Genomic DNA, 20594 nt, shown 5'->3' with positions numbered 1-20594 from the left:
CTCAGCCTTCAGCCTTGGCAAGATCTAGTCCTCCGGAGACTTCGATGAGAGCAGTGGAAATGAAAGCTCATGTGCAATGGGTTAAAGAGGTAAAGCAAGGTGAGAAAGTGGAGCCAGTAAACAGTCACATCACAAAAGAAGCTTCAACAGAAAGACATCAGGAAGACCAAAGCTTTTCAGAAAAATGTGTCTAAAGGCACATTAAATTGGACAGTAGCTCCCCTGGAAAACAGATGGATCTTACCACCAAAAATACTCACACTCAGACCTTGCCATTCATTGTGGAGCTTCTTTAAAGAGGCAGAACAGCATGTGCAAAGGCCCTGTGCTGACAAGGAGCCCTCTCATGTAAGGAACTGATCACTTCAGGGGAGGGGGGTGTATGGAAGAGCATTTCATGAGACATAGCCAACTCCTCTTCTGATAACTGTATCTAGAATTCCCCGCATCCACCTGGGAACTTGAAAGGCTGGCAAACACTCCAGGTTTCCCCAGGATGTAGCTTCCACACAGATGTGTGTAACTGGCCTAATGAATGTATAGTGAACTATGACAACCAATCCTTATTCTCCTTCCCCATTTTTGGCAAATACATCAACTTCATTTTTATCTCACACCTATACTTAAAACACCTTGCTGATGGCTATTTCGAGGCAGGACTCGCCTGTGTGGCAGGCAACTTTTGCACTCTTTTAAAACTCTACATTGCTTTCAGACCTTAAAATTACTTAAATTAATGTAAGTGCAGACATGAGTTATCTCATGACTGGTCAGCATGTTCAGACACAGAAATACGAGTATCCTCATGACCGGTCAGCAAGGAGTTTTAATTGCTTTTTCATGAGTCTGCCTTAAGCCACCTGATGACAGCTACAGGTCTGTTGAGCTTTACTTAGAGCACTGACTTGTGTATTAAAATCAAGCCTATTTTAAGTACATTCCCATCCATTTGCTAACTCATGCTCCACCTCTGAGGAACACACAAATTAGACCTTAAGTTTGGGTTAGCTAAGAATAGCTGGAAATCCAAGTATTCACTCAGTCAGTAAATATCTGTGTCTAACATAGTCTGGTGGGGACTGGGAGGAGATGGACATACAAGAGTTACAGACCAGAGTAACAAGTGGAAAAACAGTGTTTTCATTTCAGCAAATTCTCCCTTATCTCGGGTGTCATATCTGATTTATAGTAATATCTCATACATATGGAAAGCATCATTCAATCAGAGTATGTGCTGCCTGGCAGGAAAAGGTGTCACAAATATATTTGAGCACCCAATTGTCTTGTACAAAACAGCATTACCACATATAATGTGATGATAATATCCTGAGCCACGAGTGAGAACTAGGGTGAGTAATATTTGACGTATTTTTATTAGTGACCACAGATGACCTTACCTTAGTCCACTGCCACAGCACTCTGCCTGCGGAAACTAAATTGGGAATCATCTCACATATTTCAGGTTTGAACTTTCTACAAGGATCAAAGTATCCACAGCCAATAATTCCTGGAAAAACACACAAAATTAAGGGTGTGAGCTTACTAAAAGATTATAAAGTGCATGTTTATCCCAGTGAATAAATCATTACAAGACTGACTAGGTGGTGCTAAGAATTTCTCAACTAAGGCTGGGAGTCAGCAGTGGAGCCTGCAAAGCTTAGTATCTATGACGAGCACTTTATATGGATTAAGTCGTTTAACCCTCCCAACATCCTATGAGGAGAATCTGCAGTAGATATTGAGTTTTGTAACTTGCCCAAGGTCATACAGCCCGTGTGTGGGCAAACCTGAGATTTGAACCCACATAGCCTAGCTCCAAGCCTATAAGACAGCACTCATCCTGAAGCATAGGAGAGCTGGGAAAGAACTTAGAGGAGGAGACTGGGCCCAGAAGGTAAAGCATATTGTTCAGGGTCACCCGGATTGGTTGCTGACAGAAGTCGATCCCCACTCTGGCTGGCGCTGGTCATCTAACGGTTCCCAGGAAACATCTAACACAGTGACAGTCCAGTATGATCCCCTTCAGGAAGGACTGGGCTACAGGTTTAGAAAGTTTTGGATTTTAGACTGCAAAAACAGGCTACTCTACTTCGCTCAGTGAGATGGTATGTTGAGTGGCATGCGCAGTTCTGAGCATGGTATTTTCAGAGGAATATGAATATCTGTTCAGAGATGTGGAGCAGGTTTATGAAGGGGGGGGGGACAGCTGAAGAAACTGGGCTTCCTTCACATAGATCAAAGAGTGGCCTTAAGGAAACATGAAATTGTCCTCGAAAGTCATGGTTGCTTGTGCTAGATGCCTGTAAGGCCCTTTGCTTCCTGAAATCCTCTGATTCTAGGTCTCCAACTTCCTGGGGGACAAATGTGTTATACAGGAAGCACAGGATCTGGAGTTAAAAACCAGGATTAGCTCCATGCCTCTGCCATGGGCAGTTATTTCTCTTCTCTGAGACTCAGTTTCTGGTTTGTTTCCATATGTAATTTTCAATATAAATCACATCAAAGAATGTATACAATAGTTTAACAAACAAGCAAATGCTCACTTCCAGACCACTAGCCTGAGAAATACAACACGGCCCCAGTTCATTAGTAGCCTGTCTATCCATCCCCATCCCACCCCTTCCTTCTCCAGAGGTAGCCTCTGCTCCCACTTGGTGAGAATTGGTAACTCACTTTTCTTTACAGCTTTGCTATGAAGCTTACATTTCTGAACTTTACCTCTTTTTTTTAACCTTAATTTTTGAAACTTAATTTAATGGCATCATATGTTCCTCTGTATTTGCTTCTTTCACTCAACATGCTATGGGTGTTGTCCATGTTGAAGCATGTAGCTGTGTGTGTTCATATGCACTGCTGTGTGGCATTACACTGCAGGTTATTTATCTGATTTTACTGTCCATGAACACTGGATTCATGCTAACATGAACAATGTCCTATGAACACCCGTACGTAAGTCTTCTGGCACACATACGTAAAATCAACCACAGGTGGAATAAGGACTTAAATGTAAAAGGCAAACTATATGGTGTTTGGGGAAAAATATAGGAGACTGTCTGAGTGACCTCTGGGTAGGAAGGACTTCTCAAATGAGGCTGAGAGAGCACCAACCACAAAGGAAAAACAGTGATAAATTGCTATATAGCCAGAAGTGAAACCGCTGGGGGTGCCCATGGTCTGCTTCACCACTACTAACATCCAACCATCTGTGTCTCATTTAAACAATTTATGTGAGCCTAAACCTGGCATTAAAATTTCATTTTTATTAACATATCAAAGTGCTACATTTCACTTAGTATATTATATTGTTAACCTATGATCTATGTGCAGTCAGCCCAAATTTCTCATATTAATCATGCCAAGAAAACCAAAACACAAAGATTTCCTTACCTCTAAAGTGACCTTCAAAAAGGCTATTTCTGAATATTCCTGAGTCTTAAAAGGGGCTATAAACATTCTTCTTAGTACTTACTCCCTCTCTTCCAATATTTACCTATTTCAGATACATAACTCCCACTTCAAACAGAGCCTTTTTAATCTCTTTAATAAGGTTTTGCTTGGTTTATGTCCATTATATAATACACCAAGAATAGTCATACCAAAAATTTTGTCTATTGAAGCATTTGAAGGCAACGTGCAATTAAACACAGTAAATTGTCTTTTTAAACGTTGTGGAATGTCATTTCGACCCCCTCCAGGGTGGATCATTGCTGCTATGAGCTGCACATCAACAATAGTCGTGAAGTCTCCAGGCTTATCCAAGCTGTACATTCCTTCCATTTCCATCATCTGACGCACAATCTCATTAGTTATCTGAAATGTTATAGTTTTTTTTAGTAACATGTCACTTTCATATTCCTCCATAGTGCCTATAAGATTACTACAGATGAGATTAGAAGAAAATATTCAACTCTTATCAATGAAGTGTTTGTAAATGTTGATGATCACCTTCAAGGCTATTTGGCTTAACCAATCACCCACGAACTCTAAACCATAAATTAAACATGTCTGGTGCAGGTCCAATGTGCTCTTTATCACATTGATAAAACTAATTTCCAAATAAATTTAGGTAGGTGAATTATGGAATGTTTGGTACAATTACAACAGCACTCAAGGTTACAAGTTTTACTATAGATGCCTTTCACACTCAAAATTCAACACTTCAAAAAACGTCAGAATGTGGGATGGTTTCACTCCTGAGTTTTCAAAATTACTGCATGTTTGGTTTTTGGTTTTGTGTACTCCTCTGATCTTAACTGTAGCCTCTAACATCACTGAAACTCCCTCCTTACTGAAAATGTTTCCTCTCTTGGTTTCAGAGGCTCAATTCTTCCCAGGTTCATCTCATGAAAAACTGGAAAGCCTGCAAACCTTTTGGTGTACGGGACGATGCTCCAACCAACTGAGCCACCAGCCAGTGCCTATAGGAGCTATTTTAGTCATACCTGATCTCCCCATTCATTAATGACGGGCATATTAATATCATCAATAAATACAGTCATTTTTCTGCCTCCTGGTGGCCCATATGTGCTTCCCATTCGCTTATCCACATAGCTTTCAATTGTTCTCTAGAAAAAGGAAATGGTTGGTTTGATGCATTAAATCTCAAGCTACATTTCTAAAAATGATGAGAGTATTTTCCAGAGTAGAATACAATTCATTATTTAATATGTATAAATATCATTATTAAAATACATATTGTGAATTTTAAAAATTATTAGAATGTTAATCATTAATTTATATTAAAGGAGATATAATCAAAAGTTCAGCTTCAGCCTCAATATTAGGCTATTAATCCAAATTTTAGACTATTAAATATTAGACTATTAATCCAAATATGGTATTTGAATTTGTTTTTAATCTCAGTCTTAGGGAGGTTAAATAGCTGAATGACAACATGTAACACCATTCCTTTTGAGATATATATACACATATATGTACATATATATACACACACACATATATCAATGTTTATATGCATATACATTTTATCATAGCCACCACTTAAAATATGTATTCAATGTTGATTAATAAAGCAAATGATGAATTTTACCTGAAACATTATTGGTTCCGTGGCAGATGAAAAGTTTAGACTTTTGGATAACTGTACTTCGGGATCATATTTTTTCAAATAGGCCTTAATCATTACAGTTTTTGCAGTTCCCTGCTCTCCTATGAGCAAAACAGCCTGCAATTGCAGGGTAGTCATGTTGAAAGGTGTTATAACATGTTTAGTTTTAAATATCTTATGGCCATTCTTTCATTCTATAAGTTAATACAACTCATTTTTTGGAATTACAACTACACAAAAATATATCCTAGTTGAATTAGAGATTTAAATGTAAAATGTATGCTATCAAAGTGCTAGAAGGAAATATGGGTGAATATTCCCGTGACCACAGCAGTATGGAAGGAGTATGGGAGTCAGCAGTGACATACATCCCGGGACCTGGGGTTCATTTTCCAAACATGTTTCTCTCACTGCCTACAGCCTGTTATGCTGAAATTTAATTTTTCTACCTGTAGTGTGTGAAAAGGGATGTGTTTCTTACATGGTTTGCAATTGTCTAAGAAACTATCAAACTTACTTTATTTTGTTTTGCAATGGTGTCTATCAAAAAATTTGTTCTAATGTTATCAACATTTGGAACCAAAATTGATGAATACTCTGGAATACTGTCGGTTGGATAAAAATATGGCTGAATTTTCTTATTCCAGTGATCCCAATCACCTATACAATAAGTAAAAATTGATCTTAATAAAACTGCATTCCTCTAAAGTAGTTACAGTACAAAAATGCAAGTGCTATAAACAATCAACAAAATCATAAAAATATTTAAAACATTTTCCTAACACATGTTAACATATCTGTTTATCTAACCTAACATCATATCTAATATCTAATCTAATATCTGATTATCTAATATATGTGGCATTAGATAATTAAATTTGTTTTGCTCCTTACAAAATTTTTCAGCTGCTAAATCATTCATCTGGAGAGATCTGGACAATGGTTAGTTATGTCTTTCCTTTTTCCCCCCAATATCTCTGGTAAGAGATTTATCTATTTTATTGATCTTTTCAAATAACCATTTTTGGTTTGGCTCTGGAGTCTAAGAGAATTCGTATCTAGATTTAAGGATGCATTTAATTTTGGTTTGCGTTTTGAGTTAGACCTTTTTATCATCCCAAATCTTTAATAGCATCTAATCACATGCTGTAAAATTACTGGTAATTCTGGTCAAAGCTGGCCAGCTGAAAAAAGTTCACTTACCTTACTTAGGCTCTTTATAAAGGCCCTTTAAAATACAAACTTTCACTTAATCCCTATTTTACTTTATTTTCTTATGTTTTTATTGATTTTCAGAGAGAGAGGATGGGAGAGGAGGGGAGAGAGAGAAAAGCGACGATGAGAGAGAAACATCAATCGACTGCCTCCTACACGCCCCCTACTAGGAATCTAGCCCAAAACTCGGGCATGCGCCCTGGCTGGGAATTGAACCCATGACCTCTTTGTGCATGGGTTAACACTCAACCACTGAGCCACACTAGTCAGGCATCCTCATTTTCAAATTATTCCCATGCCCTCAAATGTGCCTAGTGTCCCCCAGGTCCAGGCAACCCTGTGTTTTATACTTTCCAAACAATAATTCTTCAGTCTTTGGCCAGTGTAGGGTCGGTGCAGCTGTCTAGCAGTGTGGCTTTGGAAAGAGAACCTGGAGGTGTGTTTCTTAAGCCGACTTAAAAGCAGCCTTCTTGTTTTTACCTCCACCTTTGCCTCAGTGTCCAATGTCTGAGCCCTCTGAAGGCTCTGTAATATATACTGCACTGCTTCTCAACTCTTCCCACTGCTGGCTTAGGGCTTACCTTTGCCCAGTGTGCTTAATCAACTGCCACTTACCTTTCTGCTTTCTTGCTTTCAAAATGTAGTTATTGCAGTCTACTCTCCTGTTCTTTTGAGTTTGTGCATTAAAAAAATACCTTTGCTGTTTTGGGGTTTTAGAAAGAATCAGAGGTAAATACAGTTTTTAGGAAGTATGATTTTTCTTCTCTGAGGCTTAGAAGAACTGAAAGCTAGGCTCTGGGTAAAGGCATCAAGGTCAAGGGCATTTCTTTTAGAGAGAGGTGAGTTGGGCCCTGCCACACACAGCAAGCAGGCTGGTCTGCTACAGGTAAGGTGGACCCATCTGTTTGGTTCATTCTCTACTTATCTCGACATTTCCAACAGGAAAGTTATGGGATCTATTCCTGCATTGTGAAGAATCTGTGTCCCCTACACTGCTACCTTTCTTTGTCAAGCATTAGAAAACAGGTAATATAAGAGGTATTGCTAACTTATTCATGCCAGATGTCACTTAGGCCACTCCAAGAGAAGTCAGCAGTCTCTGTACCAGTTCCCAGCACAGCCAACATGCAAAATTATACTATTCTTTGCATATATAACCTTTAAAAATATGTTAGCAATTATGTTATTCATAATTGGTTTAATATATCCCCCATAGAAGAGTTTATGGAAGTTTATATTTTTCCCATTTAAAAAAATGTTACTTCATTTCAGGTGTAAGTCACTACATGCTTACCATAGTCAGTAACATAAAACTCATACATGGTTTGATTTGTGCCTTCAGATATGTCTGGTAAGTCTAACTTGCTTTCATGGCTTCGTATAAAAGCTTCAAGCTTATCTCTGCTTTCCAATTCCAGAAGGGCTCCCAAACTCCACATTAGGCCAAACACAAATAATTTATGAAGATGCTCCACACACGAAACACCACCTTCTTCTTTGGAGGGAATTAAACCTTCCAGAAGAGTGAGAGACTGAAAATATTTAAAATACAATAAAATAAATTGTTATATTTAAATGTCTTAAATAAAAATTTTAAAATGATAATAAATTTAGAAGGAGGGAAAGAGAAAACAAATGAATTTCCCCATATTGCTTGGTCACTGTCTAGCAGCTAGCAGTATTTAGAAGAAAAGTCAGCTGCTTTAGACAGGCTGAATGGTCCAGCAGAGAGGATGCTAATCTGGGAATCGGGAGGCGTGGTTTCTACTCCCAGCTCAAGGCACTATCTTGAGTTTCAGTTTCCTGATCTATAAAGCAAAATGCCTAGACTAGATGTTTTCTAGGACAGTTTCTGGTTCTAAAGTTCGGTTACTCCAAATTTTCTAGATCAAAGATTGTATTTCTTTTTAACATTTTACAGGGCTCAGCAAACTGTGGCCCAGGGGCCAGCCACCTGTTGGGCAAATGAAGTTTTACTAAAACACAGTCACATTCACCTACGCATTGTGTCTGGCTGCTTTTGCAATACAACAGCAGAGCTGAGTGGGTGAGACAGAGTTGCGCAGAGCCTAAAATATTTACTAGCTTCCCCTTTAAAAAAGTGTGTGAACCACCATTCGCCACCAGAAAGAAATGTATCTACAGTAAAACATCCTCAGTCTTTCAAAACAAAATTATTTCAAAATATGCTTTCCACTGATGTTATGCATTTTAAAGTAATTACGAAATATTTATTTCAGTTTTATGTATTATTTCTAGCCTACCCACCCTTGCTGTCTTGAGGATCCTTACATCAAGAATCACACACTAGAATGGATCACCTATGGACTAGAATCAGGCAAGCCCTTAAAAGTCTATGCTTAGTTCGTTCTTTTTTTTTTTTTTTTTTTTTTTGTCTAAGGACTAAAAAGGAAAACTGAGGAGGAAAAAAAAAAGATACTAAAAACTACTTGGAGAATTGTTTAAAGGTTTCCCTATCTGCCATACACTAAATTTGCATAGCCAAGATTGCCATCCAAGTTTTTCTGATTGCCACCTGCTCCTTTTGTATTTTTCTGTAGAACTGTGAGCTATATTTACTTATTTTGTCTACTCTCATTATTGCACACACTTTCTGGGAAGGTTACTAAGCTTGACGATGGGAAAGATAATTCATTCCTCTTCCCCTGACAACAACCCCCTGGGAAATAAAAATAATAGAGAGATGGCAGTAAGAGCATTAATGAGCTCTTAAACAGGAATCCAACTTTTCAGAGCCTTCACAGCCACATTAAAAAGATTTCTATGGACTGCACACATTTCTATTTCAGATGCCTCTAAACTACAACTGAGTAAGAAAAAAAATCTCAAATCTAAGTAGTGAATATACAAAAAAAAATCTTACTTGCACAATATAGTTGCACTCTAAGAGTTGCATTTTTGGATTGAGGTTTAGTTTCATATATGTATATATATCTTCAAATATTTTGTCATACAGAGTTTGAAATACAGCAGCTTCCTGTGCGGTACGCTTCTTCAACCACGCCTACAGCAAAGAAACAGTCTGTTTATTAAGAAAGTGAACCATGGGAAGTTAAAGCAGCTTCTGCAAGTCTCCCATCCCCACCTGTAATATCGGCCTCCAGTTGAGAGCAGAGCTGCTGATATAGACCATGCCCATCCTAGACACCGTGGCAGGAGAGGCGTTCTCAATATTGTGGACTTCAAACAAAAGCTTACAGTTAGGGGACATGGGGATGCGATCCCCATTAGCTAACGTGAGCGTTTTATTGTCATCCAACACAGAATTTAAGTTCTCAATCCAAATGGCATCTACAGGGCCATCTAAAACAAGGAAAATGTTTTCGCCTGCAAACAGTTAAGACAGAAAATTAAGCAAATAACCATAATAAACTGGCAGGAAAAACAACTGATCACAAAGGAGAGCTTGTGTGTACCTTTTTTAGCTTTCAATGTTTTTCTCCACAGTGTAGAAAAGATCCCATCCGTCCAATCATTGGTAGCAGTGTCCAGCCTGCCAAACATCTGAGGCGCAGTAATAGCTTTCGGGTTCATTCGCATTTCCCGGTGAGGCCTGCCGCATTCTGTCAGTGACTTCATCAGGACTGTTATCACTGCTGTCTTCCCTGAGCCACTGGGCCCGAGAGTCATCAAGCCGTGACGTACCAGCGACGTCTCGTATAACTGAGCAACAAAATGAAACAGTCGATTGGAAAATGTGACTTATAAGTCTCTGGCTGACATTCATAGAGGTAGTGTGCTGAAATTGAGAAAGATTTTAATAATTGGCCCAGTAAAGTAACTAGTTCACTATTTTTTAAATGAGAAAATGGGGGAAAAAATGTTTTTTGTTTTGCTAGAGTTGGATAGCAAACTAGCATCATGTTATAAAATTTGTGATAAAGTAATGACAATGTGGAACTTGAATTACATTTTGGAAAAAATTAATTCAGGCTCTAGTTTTTGGTACTCAAACCTTGTAATTTTGTTTTGCGGAGGACACACATGGAGCAATTTTTCCACTTTCTCAGCGTGCAATGTGATGATACTGCCCCCTCGAGGTGGAAAGCAGCAACACAAGCCATCATGGGGTGGATCCAAGTTACCCATCTATCTGCCTGGTTTCCCAGGAGCATAGCTGGGGATGAGGATTCTTAGGCCAGTGATTTACTCAGGGAGTGCTCTGAGGAGAAACTGAGGCAGGCGCGGGGAAAGCAGGACAGGAATGGGGAGAAGCAAAGAGAGGTGTGACAAACTCCCGTGCCTGGCACTGCTGCTGTTTGTGCTGCCAACAAGCGGCTCCAGTTCTCCAGAGGGAGTAGTGAATGTGGGCAGATGTGTTAGGATCACACAGAAGCTGAGGAAGGGCACATTGAAACGGCAGAAGAGATTCAAGGAGACATACTAAAACGTGGACAGTGTCTGTTACAACATCCTGTCTACTGTCCTGTTAATAAAAATAAAAAGTCAAAGGTCTCACAGCTGATCAGAGGTAGAATTTGAGTTCTAACATTTTAGATAGGAATGTATTACTACTTAACCCATAGTTTAAAAGCAGCAGGGGCACTGGCCATAACATTATATTAAAGAGTAATGTTACTGACATCAAAAAAGAACAAAATATTCTAGTCCCCCGCCCACTGAGACGACTAGGATTTCAGTATCATCATCAGTATACTATATGCATATCATAGATAAAATGTTTGTCCAGAAATTTAAAAAAGTTTTCAAATAGTTTTCAGTACATGGATGATAAAAAATACTTAAACTTTTAAACTTTAAGTATTCCCTTGCAAGATTTGGATCTGTTTCATACACTGGCACTTCTTATAATCTGGCAAAAACACTAAAATAAGAATTTTAATTTTGAAGTGCAGTTTTTAACACTGTCCACAATTTCAGCTCCTTCATATTCCAAAAGTCCTGGAAAATACTCCCAAAGCATCAAGCTCATAGAGATTTAATCCTGCCTCTGCTACAGCTTCGTGACTGCTGATCGAGAGGGTTGTCACAACTGGTGAAATGTGATGAGCAGAAAGACACCAAGAGGTGCAAAGACTCAAGTGTTAGTGTGGGTGTGAACATGTGTGCGTGTGAAGATGTCCACACACAAAGCAGGAACAGACTGATACTACCAGAGTCCTCAGGCTCCGTGCCCGGGGAGGCACCCAGCCACCGGCAATACTGCCAGATTGGTGCAGGAAGCCTGCTGGACCATTCCATCTCCCTGAGTTTTTATAATTTAATATCTCCTCCCAACTACTCCTGAGATTCTGGTTATTGCCCAACCTTCTCACCAAGTGTAAGCACCTCAATGAATTACCACTTGTTTACTGTGAGGCGGGGTAAATCCACCCCATCCCACTAGAACCAGCACATCCTCCTGAGGCCTCTTCTTGCATTGATGTGTGTTAATTTAATTTCAACATTTACATCAAGTAAGACTAATATCAGTAGTCCTCCTCTTGAAATGGGGATTTTTAACAACACATGATTATCATTATACTGAAAAAGATTAAAATTTCTTTACCTGCACAAGTTTGAGATTCCAAGGTGGATGGTTCACCAAACCTTCTAACTGAACCTGGTGGGCTACTGCATCTTGTAGTTCCACGTAAGTATTACTATCCAGCTGTAATCCTGGAAACAGGTCATTGATTAAGCTGAGGAACAGGGGTTCATCTTCATCAACCTACAATGGCAGAGAGTACATTTACTCCAGTCAACAAGTGCCCACCGACCAGCTCGGAAGCACACAGCACCTATCACTTCACAGCCACTCTCCTCACCAGACTGTGTTCCCTAGTACTTTCTCCTGGACACCACCACTGAGTACACGTTACCCACAGCATCGCGCCCGCAGTGCCCTGGCATTCAATGTCCTCTAGTCTACTGCTCCAAGGTTTGACCTCATTACTTTGTCATGTGAATGCTCTGCTTCTGACAGACAGGTATACAAATTAACCTTAAAATCATGCCATTAAGAGTCTCTACCCCATGAAAACAGGATGGTAATATCTCTTTAAATAAGGAAAATACCCATGGCCCTGCATGACCGGCTCATTCAGCATCAGCTGGAAAACCATCAAAGCAGAGTCCTGACCTGACCTGGTATAAGCAGCAGGGTTGAGCAAACGGAGTCTACTCCTCCTTCGCTGTCTTCAATGCCTAGATCACCCCATTCACAACTGCTGGCCACTTCTGATTGCTCCTTATTTTCTGGGGCACCCCTGATGCTTTCTGGAATTCTTGTCTAGGAGTTTCAAGAATACCATTATCTAAGGGAAGCGGTATGTGTACTGGAAGGAGCAGAGGAGTTGGCATCAGAAAGTCTTGTGGACTTCTGTTCCAGCTTCTCAACTGACTGTGATTGTGGGTGGGTTCTCCAGACTCTGAGTTCCCTAGCCAGCCAGCCACGTCCCACAGAGTTGCTATGAGACTCAAACAAGGCAATACCCCTGAAAAGGCTGCAACAGTAATGAACCACACAGATGTGAACTGTTGGTTTTTGTAACTACAATGTGAGCTTCTTGAGAATCATTTCTTCCCCAGCCTTGTTGTTCCAGGGCATAGACACAATATGTAGCCTAGAGAGTCCTTTGAATAAACCACATGAACCTTCCCAGCCACTAGTTCAAAACAACTCAGCTCACAGTGGCAAGAATGAAAGGAGCATAATCACTATTATAATCTCCACAGCCAACTTGTGGTGCATTTTCAGTAAACAGAAATAATGTTGATGTTCGGGGAGAAACATAGCTGAGATGAGCTAAGCATATACAGACAAAGTAACAGCTCTCATGGTTCCCTGTGAATCAGAATTTCATGTTCAGAATATTTTGCATTATGAATAATGGCTGAGGACTGGACTGAAACGTGGGGGCAAAACCCACTGAGGAGGCCTGTTCTAGGTCACACAACTGACAAGAGGGTGCATTTCCGGCCCACGACGGTCATACCAGCAATGGGGTTTTGCTCCTGGAAGCAGTGGTAGATTCACACACCCATTGTTGCTGCAGTTATTAATGCTCGAAGACTAACATGAGCCAACCCCCACTTGTCAGCCAAGCAGAGAGAAACCAGGTCAAATTCTGGAAAGAGGAGTGAGTTCAGGGAAGAAAGATACCAGTTTAGAAAGGTTCATATCTCTTAGTCCTCTCATGACAGTGCTTAATTCACTATCCTCTGGCCTGGCTCTCTTCTGAGATCCAAGTGTCCTCAATACAGATAGGATATTTCTCAGCCCAAAGTCATAATGAACCTAAGAGGGGGGAAAAGAGGAAAAGATTATCTAACTGAAAAGCTCTAAATGTAGACCCACTATACATATACAGATAGATATTCTGATACGTATGTACTGTAGTTTTGGCGTGGCTGAGCGGCAAAGTTTTATTAGCTCAATTCCCCCACCTTCCCTTTGACTGAACAATGATCACTCCATTGGAAAGATCGAGCTGTATGACAGTGTTCACACTTTAAATACCTTTTGAGAATAAGACAGTCTGATACAGGCTGAGAAGCAAAGAGATTTAAAATGCACAGCCAACAAGTTATATGCTATGACTCCATTTATATAACGTTCTTGAAATAAGATTATAGAGATGGAGAAAAGATTAGTGGCTGCAAAGGGGTAGGGATTTGGTAGAGGTGGCTGTGGCTATAAAGGGGCAGCATGAGGGAACCTTGTAGTGAAAGAACAGTTCTGCATGTTGAGTGTGGTGGTGGTTAAATGAATCTACACATGTGATATAATTGCATAGAACTACACACACGCACATGCACACACTCTGAGGGCGTTTCAGTTGTGAAACCTTAATAAGCTCTGGACCGCACCAACGTCCATTTTCTGGATTTGTTATGATACTATAGTTATAAGATGTCAACTTTGAAGAAAGTAGGGTAATGAATACATGGGCCCTCCCAGCACATTTCTTTGCAACTTTCAATGAATTTATAATTATTCAAAAATAAACAGGTTTTAAAAATACATAAGCAATAGGTGAAAGTAATTATAAATTTATTTTGGAAAAGAGTCAAGGAGATTTTCTTAAGCTCACTGATTAACATTTATCAAGGTAAAACTGCAAAGTCAAAAAATCAAGTTTAATAGCTAGGGGAAAAACAAATATACAAAGTTACCTGCTTAGTAAGTTGTTCCTCACACAGCTTGTAAAGAACATAAAACTTCTGAGCCAAGATAACATTTTCAAGAAAACCACAGCTTGCAAGCTTAACTCGCATAATGATCTGAAAAAATTCGTATAGCGAGATTTTCAACAACTTGCATGGAAAACAAGTAAAAAACATAAATGACATTATTATTTTTTTATTTAGAGGGAGGAAGGGAGATAGACAGACGTAGAGAGAAAGAGAGAGAGAGAATGGGGGGGGGAGAGAAAGATCATTGTGAGAGAGAAACATCTATCGGTTCACCCTGACCAGGGATTTAACCCACAACCTGGGTATGTGCCCTGATGGGAATTAAGCCCACCACCTTCCAGTGTGTGGGATGGCGCTCCAAACAACTGAGCCACACAGGCAGGGCCATATTATGTTTTCAAATCCAAATGCATACCTGTCTATCAGGAACCATCATAGCAACAGTTCTGAACTGAATTTTTAAGTTTTCTGGTAGTTCTTGGCGCCCAGCATATCCAGGGTTCTAGAAGTTAAAATTATTTAATTTTTAATTGTTAACATAACTTTTATTTCATGAATACAAATACATTTCAAATCCCTAATTGTGACTCTAAGGTGGTACTGAAAACAACATTAGATTCATAAACCTCCCTCTTTTCTCAAAATTTCATATTAGACCATCAATATTTATTAATGTCACATCAGTCCTTTTTACATATTTCCAGTTTCATTATACTAATACGGACACACACACCACTTTGTGAACAAAAATTAAGCATCTGTCTATCTACTAGTAAGAAAGTAGAAAAGAAAATAGAAAGAAAAAAAAAGAAAACCAAATAAATATCTGGATAATTATGATCGAAAATACATTATTGAAAGAAAAATAAAGTTCAGGATTTCATACTGATGAGTTTACTTAGGTAATTTTTATTTCCTCTTTTCACTTATTCTGTTCAGTCAAAATTGTAGAGTTCTCTGGCTGACAAAGTGCCATTAAAAAAGCCCAGGTGGAGAAGGGAAATAAAGGTGGGAATGATGAGAAGATACTGAGCAGGAGAAGGTAGAGGTGGCAGGAAACTGAGGCTTGCAAGTAGCTATAGGTTGAGGACAGGTCAGGACCAAAAGTCCCAAGGGTAAGGTCAGGGGTTCAAAGGTAAGGCAAAACAAGGTCAGTTATTTTAGGAGAGTACCTAAGAAACCCTCATTCCCTGACCATTTATTGGGTGCTGTCAATAGGCTAGATACATGGCTAAGTGCTGGGCATACAGAGATTGCTGGTTGCCTATCAATGCTCCCTTTTTTCTCCTTCCTTAGTCACAGAACCCCAGCTGCAAGCTGGGGGCATCAGTACCCAGATTAAAAACTACATTTCCCAGCCTGCCTTGCAGCTGGAGTGGTTAAATTCTACATCATGAGACACAAAGGGACACACTGTATGAAATAACCTTGTTGTTTAAAGGAAGTTGATTCAGTTGATTAGCTGTAATACAACAGAGCTGCTTTGGTAGCATCTTAAGTCATAGGTGAGCCTGAGGCTGGAAACCATGATGGAGCAGAAACACAGGAGAATCCTGAATAAACCCTTACATGTTAAGCCACTTTTTTGTGTGGCTCAGTTATTCACAGCCTAACCTAGTGTCTAATTGACATTTCCAACATTATTCTTAATCCAAGGAGAACGTTAAACTTCTTTTAAATTATTCCGTGTCACAGTTATCACACTGAATAAATTACTTCATCCCATTTTCAGAGTTATAACTGATCGCTTCAGGATTATTATTTACTCCCAAGTGCTTTACTGGATGTCTACTTACAATGAATTTATTAGAAACTTTCCTTATTTTTCTTCCTATGATTTATCTACTGGACACTTAAAAATCAGAGTACTTTGTGTTATCTTGCAACTTAGAGATTTAACTGACTAGAAAACATATAAAAAACATTACGTAAAACTGGCTGAACATTAACTTCACTTCTCCAATTCATAGAAACCCCTACTTATTCATGCCTTTGGTTTTCTTTCTATACAATATTGTATCTCAAAGCTCTGCCCTTAATCACGTGGTAAATGAATTTGCCACAATTCTTTGGTATCGGACCTTGTTGAATTATTTGGGAAATTTTAAATCATTTTCATGATCCTTTATTAAGTTTCAGAGAAAACCAAGTGTAGAGGTTAAGTAGTCAGGTTGATGTTAGACAGTAACATCTTTCTCTAACTAGCTGTGTGACTCGAGCAAGTTTTTAAACCTCTCTGTGTCTCAGGAACCTCAGTTATAAAATATCCAACATACAAAATACAGTACATGACTACACTTCCCTGCCCCTTTGAAGTTAGGTATGGCCATGTAAACTGCTTTAAGAAATGTTTGTGACTTGGGTCACTTCTGGACAGAAACTCTAAGAGCCAGGGCACAGTTCTCTGGGTTCTTTTCCTTTGCTACAGCAAACAGTGAAGGCTGTGATAGGACCAGAGTAAGGACATCGAAAGCAGACCCTGCCCTCTCCACGCAGCCCCATCACTAGGGAGAAACAAATCCGTGGCATTTCAAGCCACTAAGATTTGGGAATTGTTATTACAGCTATCCTGTCCGATACAATATATAAAACATTTAACCCATCGCCTTACACACAGTAAGTGTTCAATAAACAGTAGCTATTATTATCATTAATATATTACTATTTTATTTTCTGTCTGGGCTATTTTTACTACTCAAAAAAATCATATGATATGAAAGAATAGCTCTGTACTCCTGGATACTTAGTCATTTACCCACAAATAGATGCTTTCTTTCACTTAAGTCTATAACAATTAAACCAGCCAAGTTGCATTTAAAACTTATATTCTCACCATTGTTAGGAAGATTCCAAATTCTGGATTTAAATCAACACAATCACCATCAGAAAAAATGAACTGTTTTTTTCTCTCTTTTCTTGCTGTCAAAACAATATAAATTTGTTGGGCTGCCACTGATAAGACGGGCAATTCAATTCTGTTAAACTCATCAAAACAGCCCCAAGAACCTGACTGTGCAAGACCTGGTACGAAAAACAGTTAATTTGAAAAGTTTTACTTCTTAATAACAATCATTTTTCTAACAATTACATACTGAAATATAACTTATATAAAGTTTCATATCTGGCTGTTTAGAAAGACATATTTAATTGCAGCAATATAAAGAGGTTTCATTATTTTTACACCATCACCAAGACAATGAAAATCGTACACTGCCAAAATGAAAGTACAGACATGTCATTACATTCAGGGATGCTGAAGGGCGATAAAATTGGATTCAATCTGGAAGTTTTTCCTCCAGTGGGGATGGGAGTGGAAGGAGCCGAAATGTTCGGGGAAACTGACCAAATAAGGAATGCCCCGTCTGAATCAGATCACTCTGTTCCTTCCTTGTTAAAATGAGAGAAATATCGGGAGACTGAGTAAGTCAGAGAATGGCCAAAGGGATTTTTATTTATTGCTTATAAAACCCAGCACAAAGAAAGACCTGGATGGATATTGTGGACATTGTTCCTGTATAATCTCTAAGGATGAAAACCTTCATTACCTTCACCTGCATGAAACGCTCTTTCTTTTATTATTGCCCCCGCCCCCTCTAGTTTTTCTTTGCTCTCCTTTGGGAATTCCCACTGTACAGACGTTGGAACTTATATAGCTACCTCTATGGCCCTTAAGATTTTTTGTAAAACTTTCATTTTCTTTTGCAATGTATTCTCTTGGCTAGATATTCCAATTAAAGAGAGTTTTGTTTTTTAATTTACATTTTTAACATCCAAATTTTCCAACTGTTATTTTTTCATAGCAACCTGTTGTGTGTTTTTTTAATTGGTTCTATGTGATAAATTCTTGAATCTCTCTAAGCTATTAACTTTATTTACTTTTGAATTTCCTTCTGTTTTCTGTTCATCAGTTTAGTGGTCAGGAGGTTTCTGTTGTTTTGGGTATCTCCCTAATTCCTTCAAATATTTCATGAGACTTTGTTATCTCTGCATATGCGTGCATTTCCTCATGCCAAATGCAAATTCCTGCTTGCAGGATGCATGCCTGCCTCTGGCCAGCTGAGGGAAGGGATGGAGACGCAAGGGAGCTTGCTCTCCAGGTCTGGGGCTTGCAGTCTGGCCTGGTGCACTGCTTGTCTCTCTGACACAGGCCCCATCTGGGGTTGGTCTCTGTCAGGATTCCCACTTCAGGGAGCTGTGCTACAGCTTTTATATGGAGGGGAAACACTTTTTCTTTGCCTTCTGCTATCATTTTGGTATCATGGGGTTTACCTTGCACCCTAGTCTGCTTCTCTCAACCATCCCCAGCCCTCAAGCTGGGAGCGATCCAAAGATCCCTTCTCTGATTAGAAAATGATTCTCGGAGTTAGAAAATGTTTTAACAGTCAGGCAATTAAAAAGACTAATATAATGAATGCCCATATACATACCTATCAAATCAGCAATTTGCTTCAGGTTTTATTCTAAAGAATAATGTTGGAACCAGTTCAAGTCCTTGTGTACCCCTCTTGAACCCACACTCCCTCCTCCTCCAGAAGTAACTTCTGCCCTGAATTGGATGCCAGTGGTTCCTACGCATGCTCTAAACCATCACTCTCATGCATGAATTCATGAACACTATATATTCTGCATGTTCAAAATTTGTATGTGTGTATGTATCTATCCATCTACACCTACCTATCTATAAATTACTGTGCATATCCTCCTGAAACTTGAATCATTAGCTCAATATTACTTTCCTGAGGTTTATCTGTGCTGATAAAGATCTAATTCACTATTTTAAAATGCTGTGCTGGACAGTGTTCCATTGCATAAACATACCAGTTTAAAAACTCCTACTCTCAATGGATTTTGGGGTTGTTCCTAATAGTTTGTTGTAACAACGTGCCAGTCTTGTTCACGTCGCCTTGCGATCTGTGTGAGGAGTGGACATGCTCGTTGCTCAGAGTGTGGGCACCTCACATTCGTCAGTGTTGCCAAGCTGTTCTCTGAGCAGCTCTGCCGATTTACGCACATGAGGACTTACAGTTCCCACATGTCCTTACCAACAGTGGGTTTATCAGACTTTTCTACTTTTGACAATCTGGCAGGAGATATTTCATAATTGTTTTATTTTGTGTTTCTTAATGATTTGAAGAAAATCTTTTTTAATGCTAGATATTAATTTTTTGCCAGCTATACATGTTAAGATATTTTCGCTTAGTCTGAAGCTTATGTTTTCTTTTCTTTCTTAAATGGAGAAATACCTCAAAAAGACTGTGTAAGAGCTGGGCGTGCAATCTGGGTGTCTCTTCTGGGGACACCGCTCGCGTCCCGCCTGAAGGAAGGTACTTAGCACAGGGAGGCGCAGCGCCCGCTCTCCCGACTGCCCCTCTTCCCTCCCGGAGCCGGCGCTGCTCGTCTGAGCTCCGTGATAATCAGTCTCATGCTTTGCTCTGCTTTCTTCTTCTCTTTCTTGTTTTATTTTTACTATCTATATATATATATCTACATAATACATTTTTGGTTTCACCTATTTTTGAATTTTAATTAACTTTAATCATACTCTCTGTGTTTTTGTGAGACTTGCTTCTTGCCCTCTAAACTGTTTGTGAGACTGCTCTATGTCAACGCACCGACTCCTTGTGCTGCACCGACTCATTTTTACCGCTATAGAGCTCTGTGACATATGATATGTAAAGTATATGCCCACAGTCTATGTATTTTTGTGTCCAGCCCACCACAGAGGACACCTGAGCTGTTGACAGTTGTTTGCAGTTATTGGCAATGCTGCCACGGATGTTTACCCAGAGGCTCCCAGGGCAGAAGAGCAGCTTGTCTGAGTGGACACCAGGAGGTGGGCTAGCTGAGAATACACACATATGCTTTTTTTCCCAAACAAAGTTTTACACTCCCACCAGTAGTGGATGACTGTTTCTGTTGCTCTACACCAGAGCTGGGGAAAGTCCGGCCCGCGGGCCCTCTACAGCCCGCGAAATCATTTGGTCTGGTCCTGCCACCGCAACCACAGACAGGACTCGAAATTCAATAAATCTAGGAGCTTTCTTCATAGCTAATTTTTAAGTTGATAGTTTTGTATGGCCCTCAAATGATATAATAAATATCCAAATGGCCCTTGGCAGAACAAAGGTTCCCTACCCCTGCTCTACACCTT

General features: G+C 39.5%; 1 protein-coding gene across 1 annotated transcript in view; it reads right to left on the bottom strand.

Moving 5' to 3' along the window:
- DNAH8 (dynein axonemal heavy chain 8) overlaps positions 1 to 20594 on the bottom strand; it is a 243812-nt gene that overhangs the window by 109327 nt on the left and 113891 nt on the right. Inside the window, exons 45-58 of the mRNA XM_087817239.1 lie at positions 17277 to 17464; positions 14859 to 14945; positions 14423 to 14530; positions 13410 to 13544; positions 11814 to 11975; positions 9721 to 9967; positions 9390 to 9631; positions 9168 to 9308; positions 7578 to 7815; positions 5586 to 5728; positions 5051 to 5185; positions 4443 to 4565; positions 3597 to 3810; positions 1398 to 1507 (exon numbers count right to left, since the gene is read on the bottom strand). Coding sequence (XP_087673365.1) covers positions 1398 to 1507; positions 3597 to 3810; positions 4443 to 4565; positions 5051 to 5185; positions 5586 to 5728; positions 7578 to 7815; positions 9168 to 9308; positions 9390 to 9631; positions 9721 to 9967; positions 11814 to 11975; positions 13410 to 13544; positions 14423 to 14530; positions 14859 to 14945; positions 17277 to 17464 — 2273 coding nt within the window. The remainder of the gene's footprint in view (positions 1 to 1397; positions 1508 to 3596; positions 3811 to 4442; positions 4566 to 5050; positions 5186 to 5585; positions 5729 to 7577; positions 7816 to 9167; positions 9309 to 9389; positions 9632 to 9720; positions 9968 to 11813; positions 11976 to 13409; positions 13545 to 14422; positions 14531 to 14858; positions 14946 to 17276; positions 17465 to 20594) is intronic.

Source organism: Miniopterus natalensis, chromosome 5, assembly GCF_054644295.1.
Source record: "Miniopterus natalensis isolate mMinNat1 chromosome 5, mMinNat1.hap1, whole genome shotgun sequence".
Taxonomy (NCBI): Eukaryota; Metazoa; Chordata; class Mammalia; order Chiroptera; family Miniopteridae; genus Miniopterus; species Miniopterus natalensis.
This window is presented reverse-complemented; position numbering and strand designations above follow the sequence as displayed.